The sequence below is a fragment of the Microtus oregoni genome, unplaced genomic scaffold (genome assembly GCF_018167655.1).
Source record: "Microtus oregoni isolate MIOR12 unplaced genomic scaffold, Mior012 000015F_ref0000493, whole genome shotgun sequence".
NCBI classification, from domain to species: domain Eukaryota; kingdom Metazoa; phylum Chordata; class Mammalia; order Rodentia; family Cricetidae; genus Microtus; species Microtus oregoni.
In genome coordinates, this window is record NW_024543074.1 from 20,332,100 (window position 1) to 20,357,581 (window position 25,482).

Sequence of the window (25,482 nt, forward strand, 5' to 3'; positions counted from 1 at the left end):
CAAAAGGCAGCTACTCCGTATACACCAATAGAAGAAAAAAACAAGGAAGAAATTGAACTCAGAGGTCCCCTGCCCAGGAGCCTTTTTGAAGAGGGTCTGCATCTTCTGGAGCATACGGCATTAGCGGGGAGATGTACCAAGGTGGGCAGAACTGGCCCGTCAGAAAGGCGCAGAGAAACTTAGAGAAGCGCGAAGGGAAGCTGTTGCCTGGTGCTCCAGCCTGCAGCGCCCTCCTGCGCCCTCTATTGGCAAATATTAATATGAAGCCAGGTAGCAAAGAACCACAAGCTGTTTCATGACATAGGACAAAGAGTGTATTTGAGTTTCATCCCACTCCCACCCCTACCCCTGGCCTTTCTCTCTTTTCTTTTCCCCCACTCCCTACTCTTTCCTTTTCCCACACTGAAGTAGGGCCTTCCCTGCATTGAAGCTTCTGAACCAAACTCAAGAATTGTGTCTGAAATTAGTAAGATCAGTTGCCTTTCATTCCTTCCATTTTTTTCCGTGTAGAAAGCTGGCATTAACTTGCATCTTGACTTTTCTGTGATTTTAAATTACTTTGTTTAATATTTTCCCAGGAGATTAGGTGTTCCAGGTGCTAGTCATTGTTCTCCTGGGCTCTGGGCGGGAAAGTGATAACCCTAGACTCTGCCACCAATACCAGGTCTGTGATAACAATTGCTGGACCCCGGCTCATCCACACCAGTAATGCCCCTGAGAGGGTGCTCACGAGACCCCTTCTCATAGGCCCTCTCTAGCAGACACTGTTGTGAGAGGTACTTCTTACGGGGATTTCCTGATTGAATATGGATTACGTTGTTTATGATAGCTACCATTTACTTTACATCATGAAGTAGACTCCATGGAAGGCACTGTACGTGTATTTTTCCATAGAGGTAGACGGCCGGGATCCTGTCTAAATAAGATGGCCCTCTCTGTCCCTGTAAACCCCTGAAGGTAACAGATCTCTAATGAATGTTGGCAAACAAGTCAATGGAGAGAAGTTAAAGCAACAGAAACAAGAAATGCAGAAATTGCTCCTGGGCGCTCAGTGGAGCTGCCCTCTCCCCCGTGAGGTGCACTGATTGTGGGCTCTCCCTTTTCTTCCAGTTCTACCGTTGCTCAGCCGTCTGAGATGCCACCATCTCCTCTGGTGTGGGAGTGACAGTGGAAGACACTGTACTACTGAAGATGTAATGTAGCTTTCACTGGAGTCTGGGATTTGCAATTCTGGGGGGTTAATCATGCTTGTACTGTAATTTTACTAATGAAGTTTTAAATTAACAACCACTACTTGTATGATATGAATAATATTTAGAAATGTTACTAGACTTTTAATCTTGTAAAGTGGTTGTGCTTTTAGAAGAAAAAAAAATATTTTACCCAGAGTTGCACATGGTTAAAGAATTCGGTGCAGCTGTTATGGCTCGACTCAGAACAAACGAGAATTGAACCAAATTTGGGCGTTTGGGGTTTATGTTTTGTTTTTCTTTTTCTTTTTTTTTTTTATGAAGTGAGATTATTCACATGCGCGCACACACACACACACATGCACACACACACACACAGATAGTCATACATTTTGATATTTGAGCCATTCCTAAAGATTTAGGGTTTTCTAAAACTAAAGAGTCTAGAAAGCTTGCCTATGACCAATCATGGAGCCATGGGAGCTGATCGTGGCTGTGCCTGGGGGAGGCTGCGGGAGGGGCACGCCACCTAATGATCAAGCCCTATACCTGGCTTCTCATTAGAGCCGTGATGGTGATGTGTGCTGTCTGAACTCCAATGTCGTGCGTAGAGAGACTAACCCTGTTTTCCTTACCCAGTATAAATATATATATATATATATTTAATCTATTTTTATTAGAAGTTTTTCTGCTCTTTCTTACATAAAAAGAAAAAAGACCCAAGCATGCATCCTTCATGTGTGTAAATAATTCATCTCTGGGCTAATTTCAAAAGAACCCCAACACTGCTGTATAGAGAGAACTAGCTTGCACATTTTAGGTCTGTGAAATTCTGTGAGACTTTTCCTGCACTGGACAGTGAAAAATAATAAATAAAAGACAAAAAGAAATTTTTAAAAAAATTAAAGCCACCAAGGCACATAGGGAATCCTGTCAAATGTGTTTGTGTCCTTAGGCAGAGCTGTGGGAGTCTTGAAATGTCACAGTAGTAAATAGCTTACCGCTTTTCGACAAATTCTTTTTCCTGCTGGAACACTGAACTCTGTGCATATGTAAATAGAACACCAATCGAAGGCCTCTACCTCCTGGAGTTACACAACCTGGCTTGTTTACCTCCACACGCTGATGATGACTATTTTTTTTTTTAAGTTCAATGTGGAGACTTGAAACTTGAATGTCCCTTCCAACTTTTATATTAAAAATAAAAAGACAAGAAAATCGAAGAGCGTTTTTCACCTGTACAAGGAGTACTAACGGATCGTCTTAAAACTGGTCTAGGAAAAGCTTGGTGTGTGTTATGGACAATTAACTGTTAAAGTTACTGTAAGTTATCTGTATTTAGCAGAGTATTTTCATCTGGGTGATCTGAGCTGAATCTGAAGACTATTAAGTTATGTTTGGAAGTTTTAACTTCAGTGAAGTGATTATTTGCTGTGAAAGAAACAAACATTGAATTACTAAACAAAGATGGTGCAATATCTTTGTTTTTGTTTTTGTTTTTGTTTTTTTATGAGGCTCCTGAGAATCAACCCAACTGAAGCATTTCAATTCACTTGAATGAGAAACGTGTTTAGTATCAAAAGAGCCTGAGAAGACACTGGTATGAAAGGTACAATCTCAGAGGTTGGTCAGTTACCGTGGCACACTTTCTGGTCACTTTGTACAATGTAGATTTGAAGTACAGTGGTGAAAACATTAAATGTGACATTTGAAAATGATATGTCGCTGTCTTACTTCCACCCCCCACCCCATCTCACACCCCCCCCACCCCCCCCCACACACACCCCACCCCACCCCCCCCCACACACACACACCCCCACCCCCCCCCATCTCACACCCACCCCCCACACACACACTTTGTTTCTCCTCAGTGCAGCCTTTGCTCTGACTTCCACTCTTAGCTTTGTGGAAATTGCTTGTCTGTTTTTTGGGGGGTGGTATTATTATTATTATTATTATTATTATTATTATAATTAAAAATTTCTACCTCCTCCCATCCAAAGAGCAGTCAGGGTTCCCTGCCCTGTGGGAAGTCCAAGGTCCTCCCCCCTCCATCCAGGTCTAGGAAGGTGAGCATCCAAATAGACTAGGCTCCCACAAAGCCAGTACATGCAGTAGAATCAAAACCCAGTGCCATTGTCCTTGGCTTCTCAGTCAGCCCTCATTGTCAGCCACATTCACAGAGTCCGGGACTGATGGAACATACTTGTCTGTTTTTAATCCTTCCCAAGAATGTATTGGAAGCTCAGTTAAATGACACCAGAGACTGCATGATCTAAATATGTACGATAGGAATGTCTTGTTTTCATGTGGGATCTTCCCCGGATATATTGGGAATGAACACATTAAATAAAAGTAGGTGGCTATGGGTAAGCAGACTAGCGAGACACCCGACTTTCCCTCCTCCTCTCTGTCCCCTATCCCTAGAAGCCCTAGACACTAAAGAGGAAGTTGGAACTTTGTGGCAGTATAATTCAGACCAGAAACCAGACTGCCTAACCTTCCCATGTGTGTCTTGAGGCTGGACAAAATAATACCATCATGGGTTTTTTTTTTGTTTTTGTTTGTTTGTTTGTTTGTTTTGCCCATGCTGGCTGTGAACTCAGTGTGTGTCCAAGGGTTACTACCCCACCCCTGAGACAAGGTCTCTCTGTGTAATAGCCCTGGAGCAGAAATCCACCTGCCTCTACCTCCTGAGTGCTGCCCACCTGACTCTACAAAGATTACTTTAAATTTTTGATCCTCTTGTCTTTGCTTCCCAAGGTCAGTGCTGGGGTGGAACCCAGGGTTTTGCCAGCTAAACTACACTCCCTGCCCTGCTGTTCTGCATTCTTGAATCTAACAGTGGTATTTGCATCCTCCCTTTCTGTACTGCTGAGGCTCAAAAAGTTCCCAGCCTTGAATTTGGTTTGGTTTGGTTTTGTTTTGAGAGAGGGTCTCTCTGTTATAACTCTGGCCCACCAGACTTGCCATGATTGACATGATCCTGCCTTGGCCTCCAGAGTGCTGAAGTACAGGCTTGAGTACCCAGCTTCACAAGAACATTTGAAAATACACGTTTAACTTTGAAACTAAAGGTCTTCACAGACAGTAGAGAGAACTTACTGATGGCTTCCTAATATGACCCACTTATCAATCCAAGAGAGCTGTGATTTGGGTGTCTTGTCTAAATTAGTTCAGAATTGCTAAGGCTCCTAGAAGACTGAGTCTAGACAGATCAAGTCAACTACAATTATTGGCAATAATCTCTTATCTGGAATTTTTATTTTTTCTTCCATACTATATCACTCAAAATGTTACTTTTATATATTAAAAACATCAGGGGCTGGAGATGGCTTAGTGATGAAGAGTACTTAACTGTTAGAAATATTTTCTAACACGAGCTCTCTGTCGATGCAAAAATCCCAATCAAGCTGAATCAAAACAAGCTGAATTAAAAGATATTCAAGTTTAATAGGACTCTTGGATAAATCTGCAGTACCAGGCATGTGTCTCTTCCTGTGGAATAGATCTTAAGTCTAATAAAAAAGTGGTTGGTTATCCCGGAACATGCATGCCACTATTGTCTCCTTTGACGATCTTACCACACTGGTCATTATTGCAGTTCACAGCTGGGTAGGACTGCTAATTACTACCCCCCCCCCCCCCCCCCCGCATCCCCTGGCAGCCTGCCTGTCACCTTCTGGTACTGTGACAGATAGCCAGTAAGGAGGATACTTCCTGGTCAGTATCAACTTGACTTCTCCATGTCCTGTGGCCAAGGTATGTGGTGTATCCAGCAGCAGTCTTACCATCAAGTTCTGGTGGACTTCCAAGAGCAGTGGCAAATAGCCTGTACTGTTTTGGGGTCTCAGGATATACCCTAAAGATATACCTGAAAGGAAGGTATCCCATACCTGGCACTGGGATTTTTATTTGGCAACATATGACTTTTTATTCCCTGTGTAAGGTGACCAGTTAAACTCTTTTGAATGTATTTATGTATGTATTTATTGAATCAGGGTCTCACTTTGTAGCTCCAGCTTGGCCTGGAATTCACTAAGTAGACTAGGCTGGTCTCGAACTCACAGAGATCCGCCTGCCTTTGCCTCTCAAGTGCTGGGAGTAAAGGCATATGCCACCATGCCATGCTTAATATATATGCTTACATGTTTAAGAAACTTATAAAACAGTAGCTTCCATATGACTTTCAAACATCCTTAGTGTTGGTCATCCCTCTCCCATCCCCCTCCTCAATGAAACCTCCGTCTTCATTATTCCTTGTCCGACCATTGAGAAAAGGTGGCGGGAAAGACTGTAAGAGCCAGAGATCGGGAGGACACTTCTGGGTGTGACAGGAGCACCACACTCACAAGCTTATGGCTCTGTGGTTGCCTACACACCAGTCAGCATTCCAGCATGGAGTGGGAAGGAACTCGCGAGGCCCCATCCCTTGCTGAGGAGCTATTGACAGCTGATGGCTTCTGGGAGAAGGAAAGTCAGTTTTCTTACGAGTATGACTCCTGCCCGTCGGTGTGGATCATTCCTTTAAACACAGGCCATCCTGGTCTACAGAGCAAGTCACAGGACAGCCAGGGCTACACAGACCCTGACTCAAAAAAACAAAACAAAAAAATATGACTCCTGGTCAGAAGACCACAGTCCAGTGAACAGACACACACACACTCACGTATATGGACACACTCGTGTATATGGGTGGACACACTGATGTACATGTTCGGATACATACTCATGTATATGGACACAACACTCATGTATATATTTGGTCAGCATAATCAGTGAACTATAAAAAGGGGGACATGAAGTTGGGAGGGAATGGGCAGATCATAAAGGAATGGGTCACTAAGTTCACCTCCACCACCAAAATGTACTTAAAATTTGAAACCCATGTAGCTGAAAATGCCTAATGCTGGAAACTAGGTGTGGTGACACATGCCTTTAATACCAGCCCCTGGGAGGCAGCAAGATCTCTGAGTTCAAGACCAGCCTGGTCTACATACTGAGTTCTAAGCCAGCCAGAGCTCCACAGTGAGACCCTGTCCCAAAAAGAGAAAGAAAGCTGCATTAGAAGGTGGAGTTCAGTGGTAAAGTGTTTGTCCCTCCTCTGCCTCCCCCATGCTGAGACTGCTGGGGTTAAAGGCAGGTACCGCCAGGGACTGCTGGGATTAAAGGCAGGTACCCCCAGGGACTGCTGGGGTTAAAGGCAGGTACCGCCAGGCCCTGGCTAATGCAGCTTCCAAAGCTTAACTCCAGAAGAGCTAAGGATGAAACAGTTTTGTCCTTCAGGATTAACCCCTGCCCATCTGCCAACACACACTGGTTCTTTGTCACAAAAAAAAGGATAACCTCTCAAGGCAGCCCAGCCCTAGCAGCCTGGTGAAACCACGGAACTCAGGGGATGGTTCTCAGTCTCTTAGTCCCCAGTCCCCCCACCCCGTGCCGAATCTCTAGCATTAGCAGGATCCTAACTCTGGTTTGATGGCTATCCTTTGGTGAGGTATGAGCATATCTGTCAGTGAGAAGCCACAGCAGTTTTCCAGGGCTCACCATTTTCCAAAGCACTGGACCGTCTTGAATCTGATCTTACACTGCAGGCCACAGTCTGCATAGGGCAGAGGGGGTTGAGTGGAAAACATGCCCAGGGCAATGCTCAGAGTGGAAAGGGACAAGCTCTCAGAGCCAGAACGTCACAGACGGTCACAGAGAGTGACTGTCACCTGCGCTTAAATACACAAGGACGGGATGGAGGAGGCAGGCTGCGTGGTGAGGAGGGAAATGTAGGTTAAGTGGAGGACAGAAGGAAGCAGGGGTGATTATAACGCCAGGATTCCCTTCCTACCACTAGGGGTCACTGGGGTGCTTGTCTCAAATAATACATTTAAGATTTATTTATTGTCCTGCGCTCTGACCTAAGATACCCCATCGAAAAGGATTTTAGCAGCCTTTGTGACAAGCAGCCAATAGGAAGACTTCTTTTCAGACAATTCTGTGATACAAAACCAGATCTAAAGAGATGCATTGAATTCTTGGATGCCGTGACTGAGTATGAAGTTACCATTGAAGAGGACAAAGAGAGTTTGGGCTAGTCATCTTAAATAGATTCTTCAACGAGATTAAGAAATGACAGCGCCGGGCAGTGGTGGTGCACGCCTTTAATCCCAGCACTCAGGAGGCAGAGGCAGGCGGGATCTCTGTGAGTTCGAGGCCAGCCTGGTCTACAAGAGCTAGTTCCGGGACAGGCACCAAAGCTACAGAGAAACCCCCCCCTAAAAAAAAAAAAGAAGAAGAAGAAGAAATGACAAATCTCTTAGAATATTGATTCAAAGAATTCTGTTTATTTGCCTAATTTGGAATAACATTTATTTATTGTGTTAACAGCATTCTCCCTGCATGTCTGTCTGCCCGCCAGGAGAGGGCACCAAATCTCATTTCAGATGGTTGTGAGCCACTATGTGGGGCTGGGAGTAAAACCTCTTGGAGGTTAAGAGCCCTACTTTTTTTTTTTTTTTTTAAGAGCCCTACTTTTTTCTTTTTTTTTTTTTTCCAAAGGCAGGGTTTCCCCATAGCTTAGATTGGCCTTGAACATGCCCTGTAGTCAAGTAAGTACACCCTTGCACTCCCGGTTCCCCTGCCTCTGCCTCTCAGGGTTGTGATTAGACATGACATTAGAACATGCTTAGCCTGCAAATAATTTTTCAGGGATCTTTTTGCTGATATATTTAGTAGAAAGAAGCATTGCTTGTTGTGGTTTTAGCAAATGTAAGGCTATAAAGCGTGTTTCCTTCTCTGCTAGCTTTTGTTAAGTCCAATAACTAGGCTACCCACTTACTAAGGTTTTCAGAAAGCTAAAGCCTTATCTGAATTAATCCCACTTGTTGGTGACACTCATCCGGGACTCATCACTGTATAGTGTCTGTGTATCACAACACTTGGGTCGATTGGATACACCGATTCCACAGAGCCGCTGAGGTCTTTTGCTTTGTCTAGTTGTTGTTTTTGTTGTTGCGTTCAATGTAAAAGGCCTGGTAGGCAAGTAATTTACAGAGGCCTTAAGCACAGCCTCTTTCTACAAGAACGGGCAAGTCACTGAACACGGCGATGACTGCAGAGCGGCTGTGTGCCCCTCCTCATCCAGTCTCCAGGGCCACGTGACTTCCCCACAGTAATAATTTCAGTTTGGGGGCTGCAGAGATGGCTCACCAGTGAACCGTGTATACTGCTCAGTTCCCAGCGCCCACACTGGGCAGCTCACAACCACCTGTAACTAATTCTAGTTCCTGGGCATCCAACATCCTCTTCTAGCTTTTGTGGGCACTGTACCCACATGCCTGTACCCTACACAGAGAGAGAGAGAGACAGAGAGACAGAGAAAGGAGAGAGAAAAATTGATTTAAAAAACAAATTTTTGCCGGGCGGTGGTGGCGCACGCCTTTAATCCCAGCACTTGGGAGGCAGAGGCAGGCGGATCTCTGTGAGTTCGAGACCAGCCTGGTCTACAAGAGCTAGTTCCAGGACAGGCTTCAAAACCACAGAGAAACCCTGTCTCAAAAAAACCAAAAAAAAAAAAAAAAAAAAAAACAATTTTTTTTTTTTGCTGGGAGGTGGTTTAATGCCAGCACTCCGGAAGTGGAGGCAGATGGATCTCTGAGTTTGAGGCCAGCCTGCTCTACAAAAGCTAGTTCCAGGACAGCTAGGACTGTTCCGCAGGGAAACCCTGTCTCAAAAAACAAACACAGAATAGCCAGAGCTATACAGAGAAACTCTGTCTCAAAAACAAACAACCAGGGGCTGGAGAGATGGCTCAGCTGTTAAGAGCACTGGCTGTTCCTCCAGAAGACCTGGGTTCAATTTCCATCAACCATATAACAGTTTACAACTGCCTCTAACTTTAATTCCAGAAAATCTGACACCCTCGCACAGCTTAGTAAAACAAAGAAATAATTTTATAAGATAGTTTTAAAGCTCTATTTTAAAAAACAAAGCTTTTAATCCAAAAAAGAAAAAAAAAAGAGCCAGGTGTGACTCACTTCTAATCCTAGCACTAGGGAGGCAGAGGCAGGGTGATCTCTGTGAGCTGGAGGCAAATCTGGTCTATGAATGAACTCCAGTACAGCTCAAGCTATGTAAAGAGACCCTATCTCAAAAAACAAACAAAAACTTAAAAATAGAAAAGAACTTCTGGGCTCTCACTAAAGGAACACAAGACTGGGACTGGTGGTGTTCATTTGGAGGAAGGGCCTTCCAGTGGAGGCGTCTGGCCTTGAAATCTTTATCTATAGATAACAACCTGGCCTGGTACTCAGCAGCACACTTACAGCTGCACACTTGCTGTGTTCCCTGGGCAGAAGCCTGCTTGGGGCCTCACATGTCCGAAGCTGGAAGCCACAGGATAGAGTACAGGGTCTACTCATTGTACAGGGTTAAGCAGAACTCAGAACAGCCACTCCTTCCTTAGGACTATTCTGAGTGCTGGGAAGTCTTTTTCTTTTAAAGATTTATTATGTATATAGTGTTCTGTTTGCTTGTATGTCTGCAGGCCAGAAGAGGGCACCAGATCTCATTACAGATGGTTCTTAGCCACCATGTGGTTGCTGGGAATTGAACCCAGGTCCTATGGAACAGCCAGTGCTCTTAACTGCTGAGCCATCTCTCCAGCCTGGCCAGGCCTTTCCTGGGTCCTGGTCTGGAAAGGACTACAAACCTTGTGAAGAAGGAACTAAACACCATTCCCGCTAGTTTTAAGAGTCTGGGGCTGGAGGCAGGTGCTTCTCTTGCCTTGTTACTTCTGGACAAACAGAGTCTCTTTCCTTACGAGGCGTTGGGCCCTCTTCACATACACATGAATGGTTTGGAGAAAAGGGAAGCTATTCACATAAACCTGGAGGCCTGAGCTGAGGACAGGAATAGCTTTTCTCAAAAGCCTTAACTTCACACAGACTCTCCTCAGCAGCCTAAGGTTCCTTTTGTCCTGTTTTGTTTTAGAAAAATTACCTGGGAGCACCTCTAAAAGGTTCTGGATACTGGGCTAGGCAATGGTCATCTACTCAGATGTCTGCTGCTGTTTTCCCTCCCGCCCCTCCTCACTGTCCACACCCTCAGCAGTCACCTCAGAAACTGGCACCAGGCTTACTTCCCCCACAGCCCAGGCTGTTCATTTTCCCATTCCTTGAAGCCAGCTCACCAGCCTTCCTGCTCCCCAAGGCCACATCTACACCCTCACCCACCTTCCTCTGTTACTGCCACGTCTCCAAAGCCCTTCCCTCTAAAGCACTACAGCCAGGCCATCTTGAAGGCAGAACATCCCAAACTCCTGGGGCACTGACATTCTCAGCAGGGCCTCCGCCATTTACCTCTCTACTTTCTTCCCGTCACGAGTGTCCATGGCTCATCTTTCCCTGTCCTCCTGGGGTCCCACACTCGATCGCTTCAACCACTCTTGATCCAATTTCTTCGGATCACCTTTATCTTCCTAACCATCCCCTCCCTGATGCTCCAACATCCTTTTCCTGAGCAGACCCCACACTGCAGGAAACTAAGAGACTCTGGTCTCCGGGTCAAGGACATTGATTCCTTCGAGCACACCCTAATCTTGGCTAACTTTGGTTAACCCTAATCTTTGCACTTCCCTAACTATACTTCTTTCTCTGTGGGCAGAAACTTCGAACCCATTTCTTTTCTGTTTTTTTGGCTTTTTGTTTGTTTTGAGACAAGGTTTCTCCGCCCACGGAGCTGCTCCACTCCTCCCTGCGATCGCCATTCTCTTGTTTTCTCTCTTAACCCAACCCCCCCCCCCCCCCCCCCCCGAGGTTGGAGCTTCTGTCTGTGTGCATATCTGCAGGCCAGAAGAGGGCACCAGACCTCATTACAGATGGTTGTGAGACACCATGTGGTTGCCGGGAATTGAACTCAGGACCTTTGGAAGAGCAGGCAATGCTCTTAACCACTGAGCCATCTCTCCAGCCCCATCTGTAAGATATCTTAATGCACTTCGCTCTCTAGCTCTCTAACCTTCCACCGCTTCGAAATGCTGTCTTACAGATCTAGTCACCAGGTTCATCCAACTTCCGGTTAGGCGTGTTCATCCAGATGCTGCAGCCTGCTCAAGATCTGTTTCTATGTTTTGGCTTGAGACTGTGTCTCTCTATCCCTGGCTGACCTAGGCCAGGGTGGCCTAGACCTCACTGAGGTCCGCCCACGCCCAGCCCTTTAGTGGGGGTCTGTTTCAGGTGACAACCCAGACTTCTTGAGCGCTAGGCAAGAGCGCTACCATTTAGCAACTGCCAAGTCCGATCCTTGTAAAGTGTCTGCAAGCCCAAACTGAATTAATTTCCTTTGAACCCACTTCCTGTGCCCCCTCTTCTCAACGAATGGCAGCCCCCATCTTGTCCCGAGCCTAGCAGGCCCCAGGATCGTTATTTCTGAGCTGGACAGTGATTTTTGGAGCCAGCACGAAGGCGAGGCTCGCGGAGCTCCGGCACCGTCACTGCGGCGCCACAGGCCACAAGTCCGGGTCCGGAACAGAACGCAGATAATGAAAGCTACGCCTCACGCGGGACCCCACCAAACGGAGCACCACCCGGTCCACGCGAGCCCGCCGACGTGGACGGCTCGAGCCCCGCCCCGTCGCACGGCGCTCCCAACAGCCAATGGGAACTATTGGTGGGCCGTCGCTCAAACTACAGCCCGGGTAGGTAAGGGGCGGAGCCCGTGGGCGACCGCCCACTCGCGCGCCGCGCCTGTGTCCTCTCGGCCAATGGGCGCGGCTTGCGTAGGTCGGGGGCGGTCAGCGCGGCCCACAGCGCGGGCGCCAGGTTTCTTCCCACGTCGCGGGCTCCCGGTGCAGGCTTGTCAGCTGCGTCTTAACCGACAGGACGAACATGGGGGCCGTGGCCGCCAGGCGCTGCGTCGAGTGGCTGCTGGGCCTCTACTTTCTCTCGCACATCCCCATCACGCTGTTCATCGACCTGCAGGCGGTGCTCCCGGCCGAACTGTACCCGCAGGAGGTGAGGGCTCAGGGGTCCCCCACGTGCTGTCACGGTTCCCGTCGGCTCGGTGCCTGACTTGAGCCCAAGCTGGGTCTAACAAGACAAAGACCAACGCTTTATTCCTCTCAGGAGCATCCCTGGCACTCAAGAGGTCCTGGGTTCAAGCTACATTTACTCCCCAAACCTTTGCAAACCCTTTGTCCTCGGGGTGTGTTTCGCTTAGTTCCACCCCCGGCAGGTGGCTGAGGGAAGTGGCCTGGGTGAATCAATGTCTGTCAGCAGTTGGACTTGGTTAAAGTTGTGTGGATGGGCTTTAAAACTCCAACAACCTCAAAGAAAAAGCCCCAGTAGGATCGAGCTTGCCTAAAGGGTTTAGCCTTTGGTTAGTGCTGCGTGGTAGGTCATACATCACTCCTGGGTCTGGATCTAGCTGCAGGTGCTTACACTGTTTGAATTGGATTTGAAGGGAGCTGCATTCTTTGACCCCACTTTATCTGAATCTATAACCTTCCAGGGAATGTCTGCATGCTTCTCCAAACTACGGGTAGAGCTGTAGGCAGGACTGACTTACTCACCTAAAGATTTGAACTGCTGGGCTGTGGTGGCTTTAATCCTAGCATTTGGGAGGCAGAGGCAGGGGGATTGATTTTAGTTCGAGGCCAGCCTGGTCTACAGAGCGAATTCCAGGACAGCCAGGGCTACTCAAAGAAAAGCTGACTAGAAAAAAAAGAAACAAGAACTGCCGCTGAAATGCTCTTTAAATGTTGTCTTCTTTGCAGGGCAGTTCTTAATTTTGAAATCCAGGAGTTCTCAATGGTGTCTGCAAAATTGCATGTATCTTGTGCCCTCTGAGGAGGGGGAGACTGTCGCTTCCATCACCGGAAGAGTGCCACCCACACAAGGAGGTTAGGAGTGACACAGTCAGCAATGTCACTCCCCACTCCTTTAAGTCTCCTTTTGGTTTGTTTGTGGAACCACATAACTAGGAAGACCTTTAACTTTCTTTTCCATGGGAAACTCTAGATAGTATGTGGCAAGAACACTTGGTTTTTCCAAGAACTGGCTGAGTTTCTTGGCATGTTTAGGACTCTATGGCTCCAACTTTTTTTCCTTAAAATAACAGTTCATTGAGTACACTGCACGAGGGCTGTAACTAGGGTACCGCGTGCAGCCACAGCTTTGCAATAATAGGTTAGATAGTAAACCCAAAGATAAATTGTAGGATTAACGTGGCTCCTTGGTTTTAAAAAAAAAAAAAAACCAGCATGCATGAGGCCCTAAATTCAAATCCCAGCACTAAAACACAGTGTGTGTTATGTGTGTATACAAGTTAAATCATTTTGTATCACTGCTCTCACACATTGTCAAAAATGCAGTGGCTTACTTTACCCTACATTTATTCTCAGGCTGTTTGGAAGTTAGGAATTTAAAATGGTAGGTCCCAGGGCTGTAAGGAGGACTATGTTCCTTGCTGCTTGCAGCTTTGTGGTAGTTGCCAATGTCTCATGGCTTGTTGTATAGAGCTGAGAGTCACACAGTCTACCCACTGAGCTGCATCCCTTTCACGTCAGTCTTTGCTGGCCGTCCATCATATTGCCACGTCAGAGGTATTCACATCTCCCTCTGGCTTTTATATGGTCACCTGTGATACATTGAAGACCCACCGTCTAACCCAGGAAGATTCCTTTGAATACTACATCCATGTCCTCCTGTTGGACATGGATAAGGACATTATACCTTTGATTGCCATCAGTCTTCTGCCTCCAAGGGGCCTGAAACCCTAAAGAGGCCATCAGAACGGCACTAGCTGTTAGTTAGCCTTTTGGATGGTTTTGTTGTTGTTTTCTGAGGCAGGGTTTCTCTGTAACTTTGAAGCCAACCCTTGTTTTTTTGTATTTTGGTAATTTTGAAAAAGGGTCTCAACAGGTGGTTGACAACATGCCTTTAATCCCAGCATTCAGGAAGTTCAAGACCAGCTTGGTTTACAGATAGAGTTCCAGGACGGCCAGGGCTACACAGAAATGTCTTGAAAAACAAAAAGTAAGGGATGAGGGGACTCATGCTAGCCCAGGATAGCCTCAGATCCAAACATTCACCATCTCAGCTGTACAGGGTTTCCAGGCATGAACCGTTCCACCCAGTTTGAGTGATGGGCCTTAGGAGATGGGGTCTCACTACTTACAGCTGCCTCTGCTTCCCTCACCGTTCCTGTTGTCTTTCCTGACTGCTGGTCCGCATCCTGCTTACCACTCTCCAAATAACTACAATTTAACTAGCATCATACAGACCACCAGTTCAACATTTGTTTGTTTTTGAGATAGGGTCTCACTGTGTGCTCTAGCTGTCCTGTAACTCAGTTTCTAGACCTGGCTGGCCTCGAACTCAGGTTCCCTCCTCTGCTTCCCAAATACTTAATTCTAGGTTTATTGTCACCGTGCCCGATCAGCTTTCAAGCTCGGGATGTAGCATTGGCCATGGTCTAGCATGCACACAGTGCTGGGTTTCCTTTCTAGCCCTTTATCTCTGTCCCCTTTTTGCCTTTTTTGAAATTTTATTCATTATTACTGTGCTGCGATGCCTGTGTGGAGGTCACAGGACAATTAGTAGGGTCAGTTGTCACCTCCATCTTTACAGGAGTTCTGGATAGGGAATTAGGTCATCAGGCTTGTGCACCAAGCACTTTACCCACAGAACCGTCTTGCTGGCCCTGCCTTTTTAATGTCTTGACCAAAAACTGTGGTATTAAAGGCATAAACCTGGAACACCCTGCCTGCAGCACTATCCCTTCCTCCCTCTTGTTTCATTTGGATGGGGAGTGATTTTGTTGCTTCTCCATGGAGAAAATAATAATCTGGGGATTTAAGTAAGTCACAGATTGTCTTGAATGATCCCTGAATTTAGAACCGGTTTGGTAGTACTCAGAAGGCTATGAGACAAGGATCACTCACTGGGTTGAAGGCCAACCTAGGCTACATAGCAAGACTGTCTGTAAAACAAACAGCAAAGCCCAAATTTACACCCACAAAAAGACCATTTATAAGAAGCTAAAACATATCTAGGGTTTTTCCCCAAAAAGGTGGAAGGCCTCAGTGACTGGGCTGAGTTTTGCAAACTAAACTTTGTTGTTTGAATCAAATCACCTGAGCTGAGCTTAAAGACAAGCTTGGGTTCAAACAGAAAGAAAAGGAACCATTTTGTAGTATCTCTCGCAACTGAGTGAACCAATCCTGTTAAAATAAGAAAACCATGTGAGCCCATAGATCTAAAAGCAGTCAGTCCTGATCCTAATTGAGGTTCTGCAGGATTCTGTAGCAGACCAGTTCCAGGTAGGTGTGGTGTAAATGGAAAGTTTTTTCTTTTAAATCTTGGAGTGCAGGGCTTAAATGATATTGAGCAATTGCGTGCTTAGATTTGGTAGTGTTAAACTGGAACATCTTTGGCTATGGACCAAGCACACAGGTCTTCATCCGTGTTCACCACTGTTGTATGTGAATTCACTGCATCTGAACACAAAGATGGAAAAATTGTGTGCTGGAGCCAGGCCCTTGCCGCCAGCTACCACATTCACTGCTTGTCCAGGCTGTGCTGGCATCCGGTAGGTAGGTGGTAGCCCCTATGGGCTCCAGTGCCTGGGAGCGGGGCAGCCAGCTTTGCTGATCTTACCCTGCAGCCTTTCAGCTCTGCAGTACCGCACATCGTCTGGACCTGCGGAGTAGGCCACCCTCAGCTCAGTTGTTTACAGCGTCATTCAAACGGGCAGAAATGCCTGCCAGTACTTCACTCTCAAATAAATCTTGCTAAATAAGTAGTTATAATATGAAGTTGTGTGTGGTGGTGCACATCTCTAACCCCAACACCTGGGAAGCGGAGGATCAGGAGTTCAAGGCCAGTTTCAGTTACAAGAGACCCTGTTTTCAAAAAACAAACAAAAAAATGCAATGAGGGGCAAAAACATTTAGCCTGACTTGCTCAATTTACAGGTTAGGAAGTAGAGACCCGAGAGAGGCTGACTTAACCTTTCCTGTCCCTACCTTACTGCCCAGAGTGCTCAGGGCATGCAAAGGTATTGCCAAGAATTCAGTTTCGCATCTGTGTGCTCTGATGCCTGTGACCCCAACACAACAGTGTTTCTGGGTGCTTGCTTAAAAGTTCACGGTAACGAGGCCTCCATTGCTGTTACTTGGATTTTTCTTTGGTTTTGAGATAGGTCTGTAGGCCAGACCTAGCCTCCAACTAGGCTAGCCTTGAACTCTGTCCTGCCTCTACTTCCCAAGTGCTGGGATTACTAAGTGCCACCGTATCCAACAGCCTTTATCTTTTGATTGGAAATTAACACCAAAAAACCTCCCTAAATTTTCCATCATAAGATCAACACCCCAGAGTCACCTTTAGCATCATATCTTGACACTTACTTGGCTTTGAGATACATTAGTGTTATTTCCAGGCTGTTTTTTGTCATTTCATTTTTGAGGCAAGATCTCATGTAGCCCAGGTTAGCCTTAGACCATGTAGCTGAGCATGACCTTGCTTTAGGATGTTAAGTTTGACAGGCCAGAGTGGGCAGCGGCAGGTTCCCATCGCCTACTGCCTGTAGCCAGTCAGTATGGAGCTGTATACTTTGGTCTGTTAGGTTGATTACAAGTGTGAGGCTGGAGCTAGACCCCTACTGCTGACTCAGGCCTCACCACAACCATGATGCTGTGTACTCTGGTGTAATTCTACCAATGCCCAGCTGGTCCAATAGAAAATTGAAGCCAGTGAATGAAAACAGATGTATTTGTAACATTAGGATTGAAATGTCTATGTCTCCACAGAGGTTAAATTTACTTCCCTTCTACCCTCAACACTCCCCCAAGAAAATTCAATTGCCGTCTACATTTGAGGACTCTAGACGTCTGGTTGTATTGTCAGGATGGGTTTCCATTTCCTTATCAACAGATGCGAGCAGAATGGTCCTAAGTGGCAGTTGCTGTAGCTCCCCAGTGATGCAGCTAGTGTGTACTAGTGCAGTTAGGGACAAATGCACAGTAGCTCTAAGACGATATTGAAGAGCCCAGGAAAGCTTACTCTGCAAAGAAGGTAACATTTGAATCACGACTAAGGTTTTTATTAAGACCATCTAGGCCAGTGTTTCTCAACCTGTGGGTCATGACCCCTTTGGGGGTCAAAGGACTCTTTCACAGGGGTTGAATATCAGATATCCTGCATACCACATGTTTACATAACAATTTATATCAGTAGCAAAATTATGAAGTAGCAATGAACTGATTTTATGATTGGAGGTCACTACATGAGGAACTCTATTAAAACGTGTCAGAGCATTAGGACGGTTGAGAGCCACTGGTCTGGATGTCATCAGAGCCAGGTGTGTATGTCACTGCTGCACCAGGGCTGCACAGCGAGGGCCTTGGTGCACTGGAGCCACTGAACCTCTGCCGGCCACGCCGCGTGGTAGTACTCATCGGGATCCTGTCTTTTCCAGTTCACCAACCTGTTGCGGTGGTACTCTAAGGAGTTCAAAGACCCTCTGATGCAAGACCCTCCAGTGTGGTTCAAGTCCTTCGTGTTTTGTGAGCTTGTGTTCCAGCTGCCTTTCTTCCCCATTGCAGCATATGCCTTCTTCAAAGGTTGGTAGTATGGGAAATCTTAGTTTTGCTCCGAAATGTCTTGGAGGAGCAAACCCCTGTAGCTTCTAGGATCTGGTGTCTGCTAGCATAGATGTTACAGGGAACATTAAATGGGCTCAGCTGATGTCCTGTAAACTGGGCTGCCTCGGTTATCTAGGGATCCCTCATGATATGAAGCCTGAGGCCAAGCATAAGCTTGTTCCCTTTAACCCACCACACACAGTTTCTTTTATCTGTGGCCTTATCTTGCACTTAGGATAGCATATTGCCTTAGAAGCTGGAAGCATCAAGTCAATCCCTGAAAAGCTTAACTTCTCATTTAAAAATTTTTCTTGGGGCTGGAAAGATGGGCCAGCAGTTAAGAACACTGGTTGCTCTTCAAAAGGACCTGGGTTTGGTTTCCAGCAATATAAAACCATCTGTAACTCCAGTTCCAGAAGAGCCAACACCCTCTCTGGCCTCTGGGGGACACTGTACACAGCGTGAATGCAGGCAAAACTATATATATATATTAAAAAAGTCTACATGCCAACATATAATTAGTGCCGTTATGAAGTAGCCGTGGCCATCCTTGGAAACTAAGCTCATTGAGTAGGGAAGTTTATTTCCCACTGGGACCCTGTAGGCACAGGATCCAGCTGTGGCCTCTTGCCCGTGTGGATCCTTTATGGGTGCTGTGTTCTAGACCAGACTGGCCAAGCTGCTTTGCTGCTCCCATTTCCTCGTTTGGGTCCTAGCTGTCATATAAGCTTGCCTGTTGAGTGGTATAACACATCTAGTTTTTCATGTGTGCAGTCTGACTGTCCGTCAAGAGGAGGCAGAACCATTGAGCTGAGAGGGACCAGACAAGCAGGGAAGGGGCAGAGCATGTCCCAGACACCCTGGAAGTCACCAAACATGACTTTTAACCTAACTGTCCTTTTTTTCTTCCACTGCTTCAGGAAGCTGCCGGTGGATCCGAATCCCTGCCATCATCTATGCAGTTCATACCATAACGACATTAATTCCAATCCTCTATACACTTCTACTTGAGGATTTCTCCAAAGCTGTTGCTTTCAAAGGAGTAAGACCTGAGAATTTCCGTGAACGACTGACCCTCATAGGTGTCTATGTCCCCTACTTAATAATCCCCATTATACTCCTCCTGTTCATGTTGCGGAACCCTTACTACAAGAACGAGGAGAAAAGAAAGAAAAAATAACAGACACTAGCCTGGTGGTGGAGATCCCACAGCACAGTTGCCTTCTGGACAATACAAGAAAAACTGCTCTGAAACCCATGTTTCAGCAGCATTTGAAACACAAGCAGCAGTGTACACAAGAACAAGATAGTGGTGAGAACCATGTCAGGCCCTCACCTCCCAAGAGCTGAGCAGGCCATCAGCAGGGGGAGGGACCAGCAAAATGGTGCCAAAGTTCTGCCACATCATTGCTAAACAACAGGCAAACAAGCCAGTTAGCACACACCTGACTAGATCCTAACTACCTCTATAGCTGATCACTTGTCAACCAGTGAGCACTGGGTGTTTAGGCCACCTTAATGTCACAAATTTTGTCTCTTTAACATCCATGAAAAACTACCTGTTTTTTTTGGGGGGGTTTTTTTTGCCTGTACCTCCGCCTCATGAGTCTAAGCCAGAAATGGTTTACAGTGGAAGGTAGCCCCGTCTTCAAGTTATCCTGCTAGTCGTTGTACTTCCCAGCTCTGGTGGCTCAGTGCCACCAGGCTCCCTGGTAGATATCTTTGTCCTTCCCATCTTGTCCAGACTGGGATGTGTCTGCTGTTCCACTGGCTCTCCTCGGAGAAATGAAAGATTGGTGGGTGCTAGCAAGTGCTCTTTTACCATATTGTTGTGGTTATTACTGTCTGACTTGTGTGTCTGGTCCAAATAAAGATAGCTGCTGATCACTGCCTCGTTTGTTGTGTGAATGGGGGTTAGAACACTGAGTTCTCAGAGGGGCTGGTAACAGAGCACCAGAAAAGACCACGCCATTTGCTAATGGTATTTATTGCTTTTCATTGAGAGCTTTTTGAATTTAAAAAAAAAAAAAGGTGGATCAAAGTTTAGTTTGTGCTGAGAATGCAAGAGGTGAGGAGGCCCTGTGCTGCCTCTGCCACTAGCAACGGCTGAGCACTGGAGCAGCTGCTCCAGAGGGGCCCCAGATGGCAGTACTGCCTCCTTGTACACTGCCATGACATACTTGGTCATCAGTCAAGTCACTGGAATGGTACAGAGGTTTTTCTGTTTGTTTTGGGTGCTTTTTTGCTTTCCTGCTATAATGAAAATTTCAGTTCATTTCTGAAAAATAAATTGGTCAATAAATTCATTTTGTTCTGCTTCTACTTTACACAAAGCTTCATATTCAACCCGATACCTGAAAAACAAAATTGTTAGAAGCCCTGAAAAGAAGGAAATAAAAACAAGATAATTGAGAGTATAGAGCTTTAGATAGTTGCAAGAAATGGTTAGCTATGAAGCCAGGGCAAGAGTGTGAAATAAGCAAAGCCCTACTTAGAGTCACCCAGGAGAAACCTCCATCCCTAGGGAAGGCACAGGAACCAGTGCTCAGACTGGGAAGCCATCTGGAATTAACTAAGTCCCCACTTTCTTATCAAATTTATTTTTAGCCGGGCAATGGTGGCGCACGCCTTTAATCCCAGCACTCGGGAGGCAGAGGCAGGCGAAGCTCTGTGAGTTCGAGACCAGCCTGGTCTACAGAGTTAGTTCCAGGACAGGCTCCAAAGCCACAGAGAAACCCTGTCTCGAAAAAACCAAAAAAAAAAAAAAATTTATTTTTAAAAATCTCCAGGATACCCAGTGAGGTGCTCTACCTGGGAAATGATGCATAAAGACAAGGTGATAGAGTAGGAAAATGAGGATCTGCAGTTGAGTACTGGCTTAGCATGGCTGCTTACCTTTCTAGCTGCATTTTCTTCTCTGCTATTAGGGCTTGCAGTTGCTGCTGTTGGGCTTCTCTCTGTTTTGCTATGGATTTCAGCAAGTTCCGAGCACCAATGGCCTAAGAAACATCATGGCACTTAAAGAAGGCATGGTTTAAACTCACCTAAGTTCTTCAAAAGGGAAAAGCCACTTGGGAGGGGAAAAGAGAGAAGAGCCCCATGGTTTTAATGGCTAGTCAAGACTATTAACCCACTGATCCCAAAGGGCTTGGTGAAAAATGGCAAAAAAAAAAAAAGGTGGTCTGGCTTGCCCAAGTGTATGCAGTGGCCCATTGAGAGGCATCACTTTTAACTGATCGCCTTTTACCGAGCCATCTGTACCCGACAGTCTTTCACATCTTCATGTGTAAAAGGAGGGTAAAAACACCCACCAGTACTACCATGAAGATCAAAAGGAGTAACAACAAGTGTGTACTGGCCAGGCTGGAAAGGACTCAGTGGTTAAAAGCACTGGTTGCTCGTGGAGAGGAGCCAGGTTCAGTGCTGTAAGCACCCATATGGCAGCTCACAAGTATCTGTAACTTCAGTCCTGTGGAATCCAACACCCTCTCTGACCTCCAAGAACAAGGATACCAGGCACATACGTGGTGCACATACATGCAAGTAAGCAAAATAGTCATGCACATAAATCAATCTAAAAATCTGGGGACTGGAGAGGTGGCTCCATTAAGCACTAGCTGTGTTTGCAGAGGGTCTAGGTTCAATTACTAGCACTCATAAAGCAACTCAACCAAACATTTGTAATTCTAGTTTCAGAAGATCTGATACCTTCTGGTCTCTAGACGTGCACATGTGTGTTCACAGACATCCATGCAGACAAACATTCGTTCACATGAAATAAGTTTAAAAAAAAATACTGGGGCTAGAGAAATGGGTCAGCGGTTATAAGAGCACTGACTGCTCTTCCAGAGGACACTGGTTTGATTACCAGCACCCCACAAGGCAGCTCACAACAGTTCCAGGGGATCCGACGCCCTCACACAGACAAACATGCTGACAAATAGCCAATGTGCATAAAAGAAGAAAGAAAATACTGGCATAAGCTCACCACATTAACTAGGCCAGCATCTATTGATTATTAAATACCTGTGTTAAATAAATGAGCCTACCATCCCTATAATAAAGACAAGGCCACAGGGTTCCTGGCCAAGGCCAACTGCTGATCTTACCTTCATCTTCTCGTTCTCTGCTTCTTTTGCGAGCTGATCCACAAGCTCAATTAGACCACCAACTATTTTCTGAAACTGGCCAATTTCTTTAAGGGAAAGCACAAAACATTCTCATTAGCATTTCTTTGAAGTAGAGAGGCAAAGCCAACTGCCCCTTCTAATCTGTGTAACAGCAGCCTGGTGCCTACTAACCTGAGCCTCCCACCATCTGGTCTACCATAGAGAAGAGGGACCAATACCAGAGTTAGACTTGGAGCACAAGCCCCAGAACGGATTCTAAGGACACAAGCACAGCCTTTGGACTGGCCAAAGTTCCAGTAGAAGGTAGTGTGGGGATCCCCACCTCTAACCACAGCTGGTAAAAAGCAAACATCATTTAGGTGCCCCATTTCCTAGTCACTCTTTTCAATGCTCTTGGTATGTTGGAGCCCTGTTTTATTTTATGAAAATAGGCCAGAGAAGTGGGCCACAGCATACAGCAACCACTAAACTGGGAACAGACACCAAGCAACCTGCCACAACACCATGGCCCATAAATCTCTTGCTTCAGCTGAGTATGTGACACAGGTCTGGAACCCTAGCACTAGGGTGGCTGAGTTAGGAGAATCCTAAGTTTGAGGCCAACATACAACATACACAGTGAGACCCTCAAAAAAAAAAAATGAAAAAAAATTCCCTTGCTCCAGCTTAATCTGGCTTTTTCCATTGGCACTGAGCTGGCTTAGCAGTTAGGAAAGAAAGCCTTCTGGGGATCTGTAGCCTAAAGGTCACCATTGTGCTGAGCTGCTCCTGGAGACTTCAGTTACCACCTCTAACTCCAAATAACACAGATCCTGCCACCAAGACTATTCTACCAAGAAATCAAATCAGAATATATAATTTATTTCCCACCTCCAAGTCATAATTCTCTATCAAGAATTTTAAGGTTATTCATCTAAAAAACACCCACCCCTTCCCCCAGTCCATTTAGTGTTGTGGGGACTAAATGTGGGACTCCATAGCGACACAAGAGGGCAAGTAGAGAAGGTTGGGGACACATGGGAATCCAGAGACTAGGCTCAATCCAGGCAGCAAGCACTCCGTTCTGGCAGACCTAAGAGCGCTAGTCAAGGTGGGGGAGTGAATCTGCTCAAAGCACTGTGTCTCCAAGTGATACTCACTGTCCACAAAATCCTTACATTCTTCCTTGAGCTCTATGGTCTGCTGGGTAACCTCTGGGTCCAACACCCGAAGCTTGTTCAGCTCATCAAAGTGCAGCCCTGCTTCCCCCAAGATGTCCTTGGCCATAGCTGCAAAGAAATCAGCCCCAACCCGAATTTCAGCCCAGACACCCAAGGAAATCCAGGCTCGACTTCAGCCCACTCCAGTCCCCAATACCAACAGCAAGCCCGCCTCACGCTCCCCGTTCCCTCTGCCTCGCCTCCACCGCCCAGCCTCACCTGTTTCCCTTCCAGGCTCCCTAGAGAAGCTCTGCTTTGAAGGGGTGACAGTGGCAGTCAGGAGGTATGTCATAGGAGCAAGGGTCAGGAAAGAATAAAGTCCAGTTGCTTGTCACAGGCATCGTTCATTCAACATACATTTCTTGAGTGCCTACTACATGCCAGCACTGCTAGATGCTGGGTGTGAAGATGAACGCAACACGGTGCCTGCCCTGGAGCAGCACAGTTTAGCTGGAGGAAAACAGCCATGGAACCTGAAAAACTATATTGCATTAAGTGATTTTAAAGAACTATCACTAAGCCAACAAAAAAGTAAAAACAGCAGCTCACTTGGGTGCATCTGGCCTAAGCTGTGAGCCATAAGCATAGTTAGAAATCCCCACTTGTGCACCCCAAAAGGCTTTTCAAATGCATGCAGTGAAATGAAAAATGAAAAAATCTGAGTGAATTTAAAAAAATTAAAGCGCTAAAAGCCAGCTATAGTCATAGATGACTCGGATCCCAACACAAATTTAGGACCAACCTGGACTACAAACCAAGTCCCAGGCTATCCTGTGCTACATGAGGCCCTGTCTCAAAACCAAATTGTCTTCTTGTGCTGTTCTATTTGGACAAACAGTTGAGCACTTAAGAGCTACCAGGGATTAACTGGGCCAGGAGCTACAGAAAAGTCCGTGTAATATGAGGGTGCACACACCTATCTAAACTTCCGTTTGCAAGCATTTTTTCAAAAAACTGGAATCCCTGCTCCAAGGACAGAGTGAACACAGTGTCTCTAGTCAGACACAGCAGGCAAACAAGCACAAACTGTGATAAGACCACGAGGAACAGCGCTCAGCGCTTTGTGAAGCCGCTCCAAGAGCGCGGCACTCACAGGGCAGAGGGCAGTCAATAAAAGCCTTCAGGGAAAAAAAAGATATGAAACCTAACTAAACGTGTCCCAAAAAATCTTCTATGAGAAGGTGGAAGAGAGGCATTCTGGGCAGAGGGGAAAGCGCATGGGAAGATCCTGAAGCTAGAATTTGACACAAAGGCTGTGGTATCAACGACAAGAGAGAGCAACGAGGCTAGACTGGCTAGAGCTGGATGCTGAGAAGCTCCAGCCCTGAACTTGGCTTTCTATAACGGTAACAGCTAGCAGTGCTCGTCGATCAGATTAGCAAAGATCACTACCTTGGCCTACGGGAGGGAAAACGAACATCTGCTCCCAGATTCTTCGCTGAGAGCCTAGCATCTAAGCAGGCTGCCTGCAAGTAAGTGGCACTCTGTTAATGTTTGCGGAATGAATGGATGTGGAAACGGTAGGCTTAACAGAAGAAAAGACTTGAAGCTGAAGGCGAGTTCGGAGCTGAGATGGTTTCTGAGTCTACGGAATTTAGTAACAGATCTCTTAAAGCAGCAAACTGGAGATGAGGGAAAAGAGCCGAGCGTGATGGCCATGAATGTGGGGTGGACCGAATGTGTGGCTGGAAAGGACAGTTGAATGAGATGGGTAAGAAAGCGAATTGCAGGGAAATGGTGCGCAGCGGACTAACAGAACCCCGCCTCGCCCCCAGCTTCCACCAAATGTACCAAGGACCTGGGGTTGAGGTTCCTAAGCATGAGGGCGGTGACGGGCTCCGCAAGCACTATGGACAGCTGCGGCTGTGGGGTGCGGAGAAGGCGCGGGCACAGTCAGGAACGACTGGCAAAGGACGTGGCGGTCTTTACTACGCTATCCTCCTGCACTGTCCGAGCCTCGGTTTCCCGCGGAGTTGGCAGGGAGCCGCGCTCTAGGGCTGAGCTGGGTGTAAACCGGCTTTCTCTAAACCACCGCTATCGGCCTGGGCCTGCCAACCCTCAGCGCGGGGTCACCACGCCCTCAAGTCCCAAGTCCACCAGGTCCCCCGACCTCAAATCACGACATACCTGCCGACCCGTCGCGGCGGCACGCTACGGCCCAGACGGTAACCGCAACCGGCCGCTGCCACGGATACAGGACCAGGTAGCCACACGTCACACCCTGACACCAGAACCACTCGCATCCGCCCAGCCCGCAGTGCCTGCTGGGAAATAGAGGCAATCCGAGAGGAGCAATAACGGCCCACGAGACCCAGAAGCCTTTGCGCCCG

General features: G+C 46.7%; 3 protein-coding genes across 7 annotated transcripts in view; 2 read left to right on the forward strand and 1 right to left on the reverse strand.

The window, feature by feature from the left end:
- Nlk (nemo like kinase) overlaps nucleotides 1-2,900 on the forward strand; it is a 126,950-nt gene extending 124,050 nt beyond the window's left edge. For both annotated transcript variants that reach the window (XM_041664683.1, XM_041664682.1), the window contains one exon: nucleotides 1,111-2,900. In XM_041664683.1, coding sequence (XP_041520617.1) covers nucleotides 1,111-1,202 — 92 coding nt within the window. In that variant the 3' untranslated portion in view covers nucleotides 1,203-2,900. The remainder of the gene's footprint in view (nucleotides 1-1,110) is intronic.
- A 9,063-nt stretch (nucleotides 2,901-11,963) lies between these two features.
- On the forward strand, nucleotides 11,964-19,707 carry Tmem97 (transmembrane protein 97). Its single transcript, XM_041664976.1, has 3 exons — nucleotides 11,964-12,193; nucleotides 17,658-17,802; nucleotides 18,744-19,707. Exons 1-3 carry the CDS (start codon nucleotides 12,068-12,070, stop codon nucleotides 19,001-19,003), a joined length of 531 nt encoding a protein of 176 aa, XP_041520910.1. The 5' UTR covers nucleotides 11,964-12,067; the 3' UTR covers nucleotides 19,004-19,707.
- An 84-nt stretch (nucleotides 19,708-19,791) lies between these two features.
- On the reverse strand, nucleotides 19,792-25,413 carry Ift20 (intraflagellar transport 20). 4 transcript variants are annotated; one of them, XM_041664979.1, is made up of 6 exons: nucleotides 25,280-25,413; nucleotides 23,372-23,625; nucleotides 23,093-23,221; nucleotides 21,933-22,018; nucleotides 20,719-20,822; nucleotides 19,792-20,177 (listed from the first exon to the last, which is right to left on the reverse strand). In XM_041664979.1, the coding sequence occupies exons 2-6, from the start codon at nucleotides 23,442-23,444 to the stop codon at nucleotides 20,096-20,098; spliced, it is 474 nt and encodes a 157-aa protein (XP_041520913.1). In that variant the 5' UTR covers nucleotides 23,445-23,625; nucleotides 25,280-25,413; the 3' UTR covers nucleotides 19,792-20,095. The 4 variants fall into 4 exon arrangements, with proteins under 4 accessions (XP_041520913.1, XP_041520912.1, XP_041520914.1 ...); XM_041664978.1 differs by having other exon boundaries at nucleotides 23,372-23,633; XM_041664980.1 differs by having other exon boundaries at nucleotides 23,372-23,602; nucleotides 25,280-25,407.
- Between the last annotated feature and the right edge of the window lie 69 nt (nucleotides 25,414-25,482).

What these genes read in the sequence shown, in the direction of transcription:
- Tmem97 (XM_041664976.1), top strand. Translation starts at nt 12,068, where the DNA reads ATGGGGGCCGTGGCCGCCAGGCGCTGCGTCGAGTGGCTGCTGGGCCTC. An exon ending in CCGAACTGTACCCGCAGGAG is followed by an intron (nt 12,194 to 17,657) that starts GTGAGGGCTCAG and finishes TGTCTTTTCCAG; the next exon opens with TTCACCAACCTGTTGCGGTG. An exon ending in AGCATATGCCTTCTTCAAAG is followed by an intron (nt 17,803 to 18,743) that starts GTTGGTAGTATG and finishes CCACTGCTTCAG; the next exon opens with GAAGCTGCCGGTGGATCCGA.
- Ift20 (XM_041664979.1), bottom strand. Translation starts at nt 23,444, where the DNA reads ATGACATACCTCCTGACTGCCACTGTCACCCCTTCAAAGCAGAGCTTC. An exon ending in CAGAGAACGAGAAGATGAAG is followed by an intron (nt 20,823 to 21,932) that starts GTAAGATCAGCA and finishes GATGTTTCTTAG; the next exon opens with GCCATTGGTGCTCGGAACTT. An exon ending in AAGAAAATGCAGCTAGAAAG is followed by an intron (nt 20,178 to 20,718) that starts GTAAGCAGCCAT and finishes TTTGTTTTTCAG; the next exon opens with GTATCGGGTTGAATATGAAG.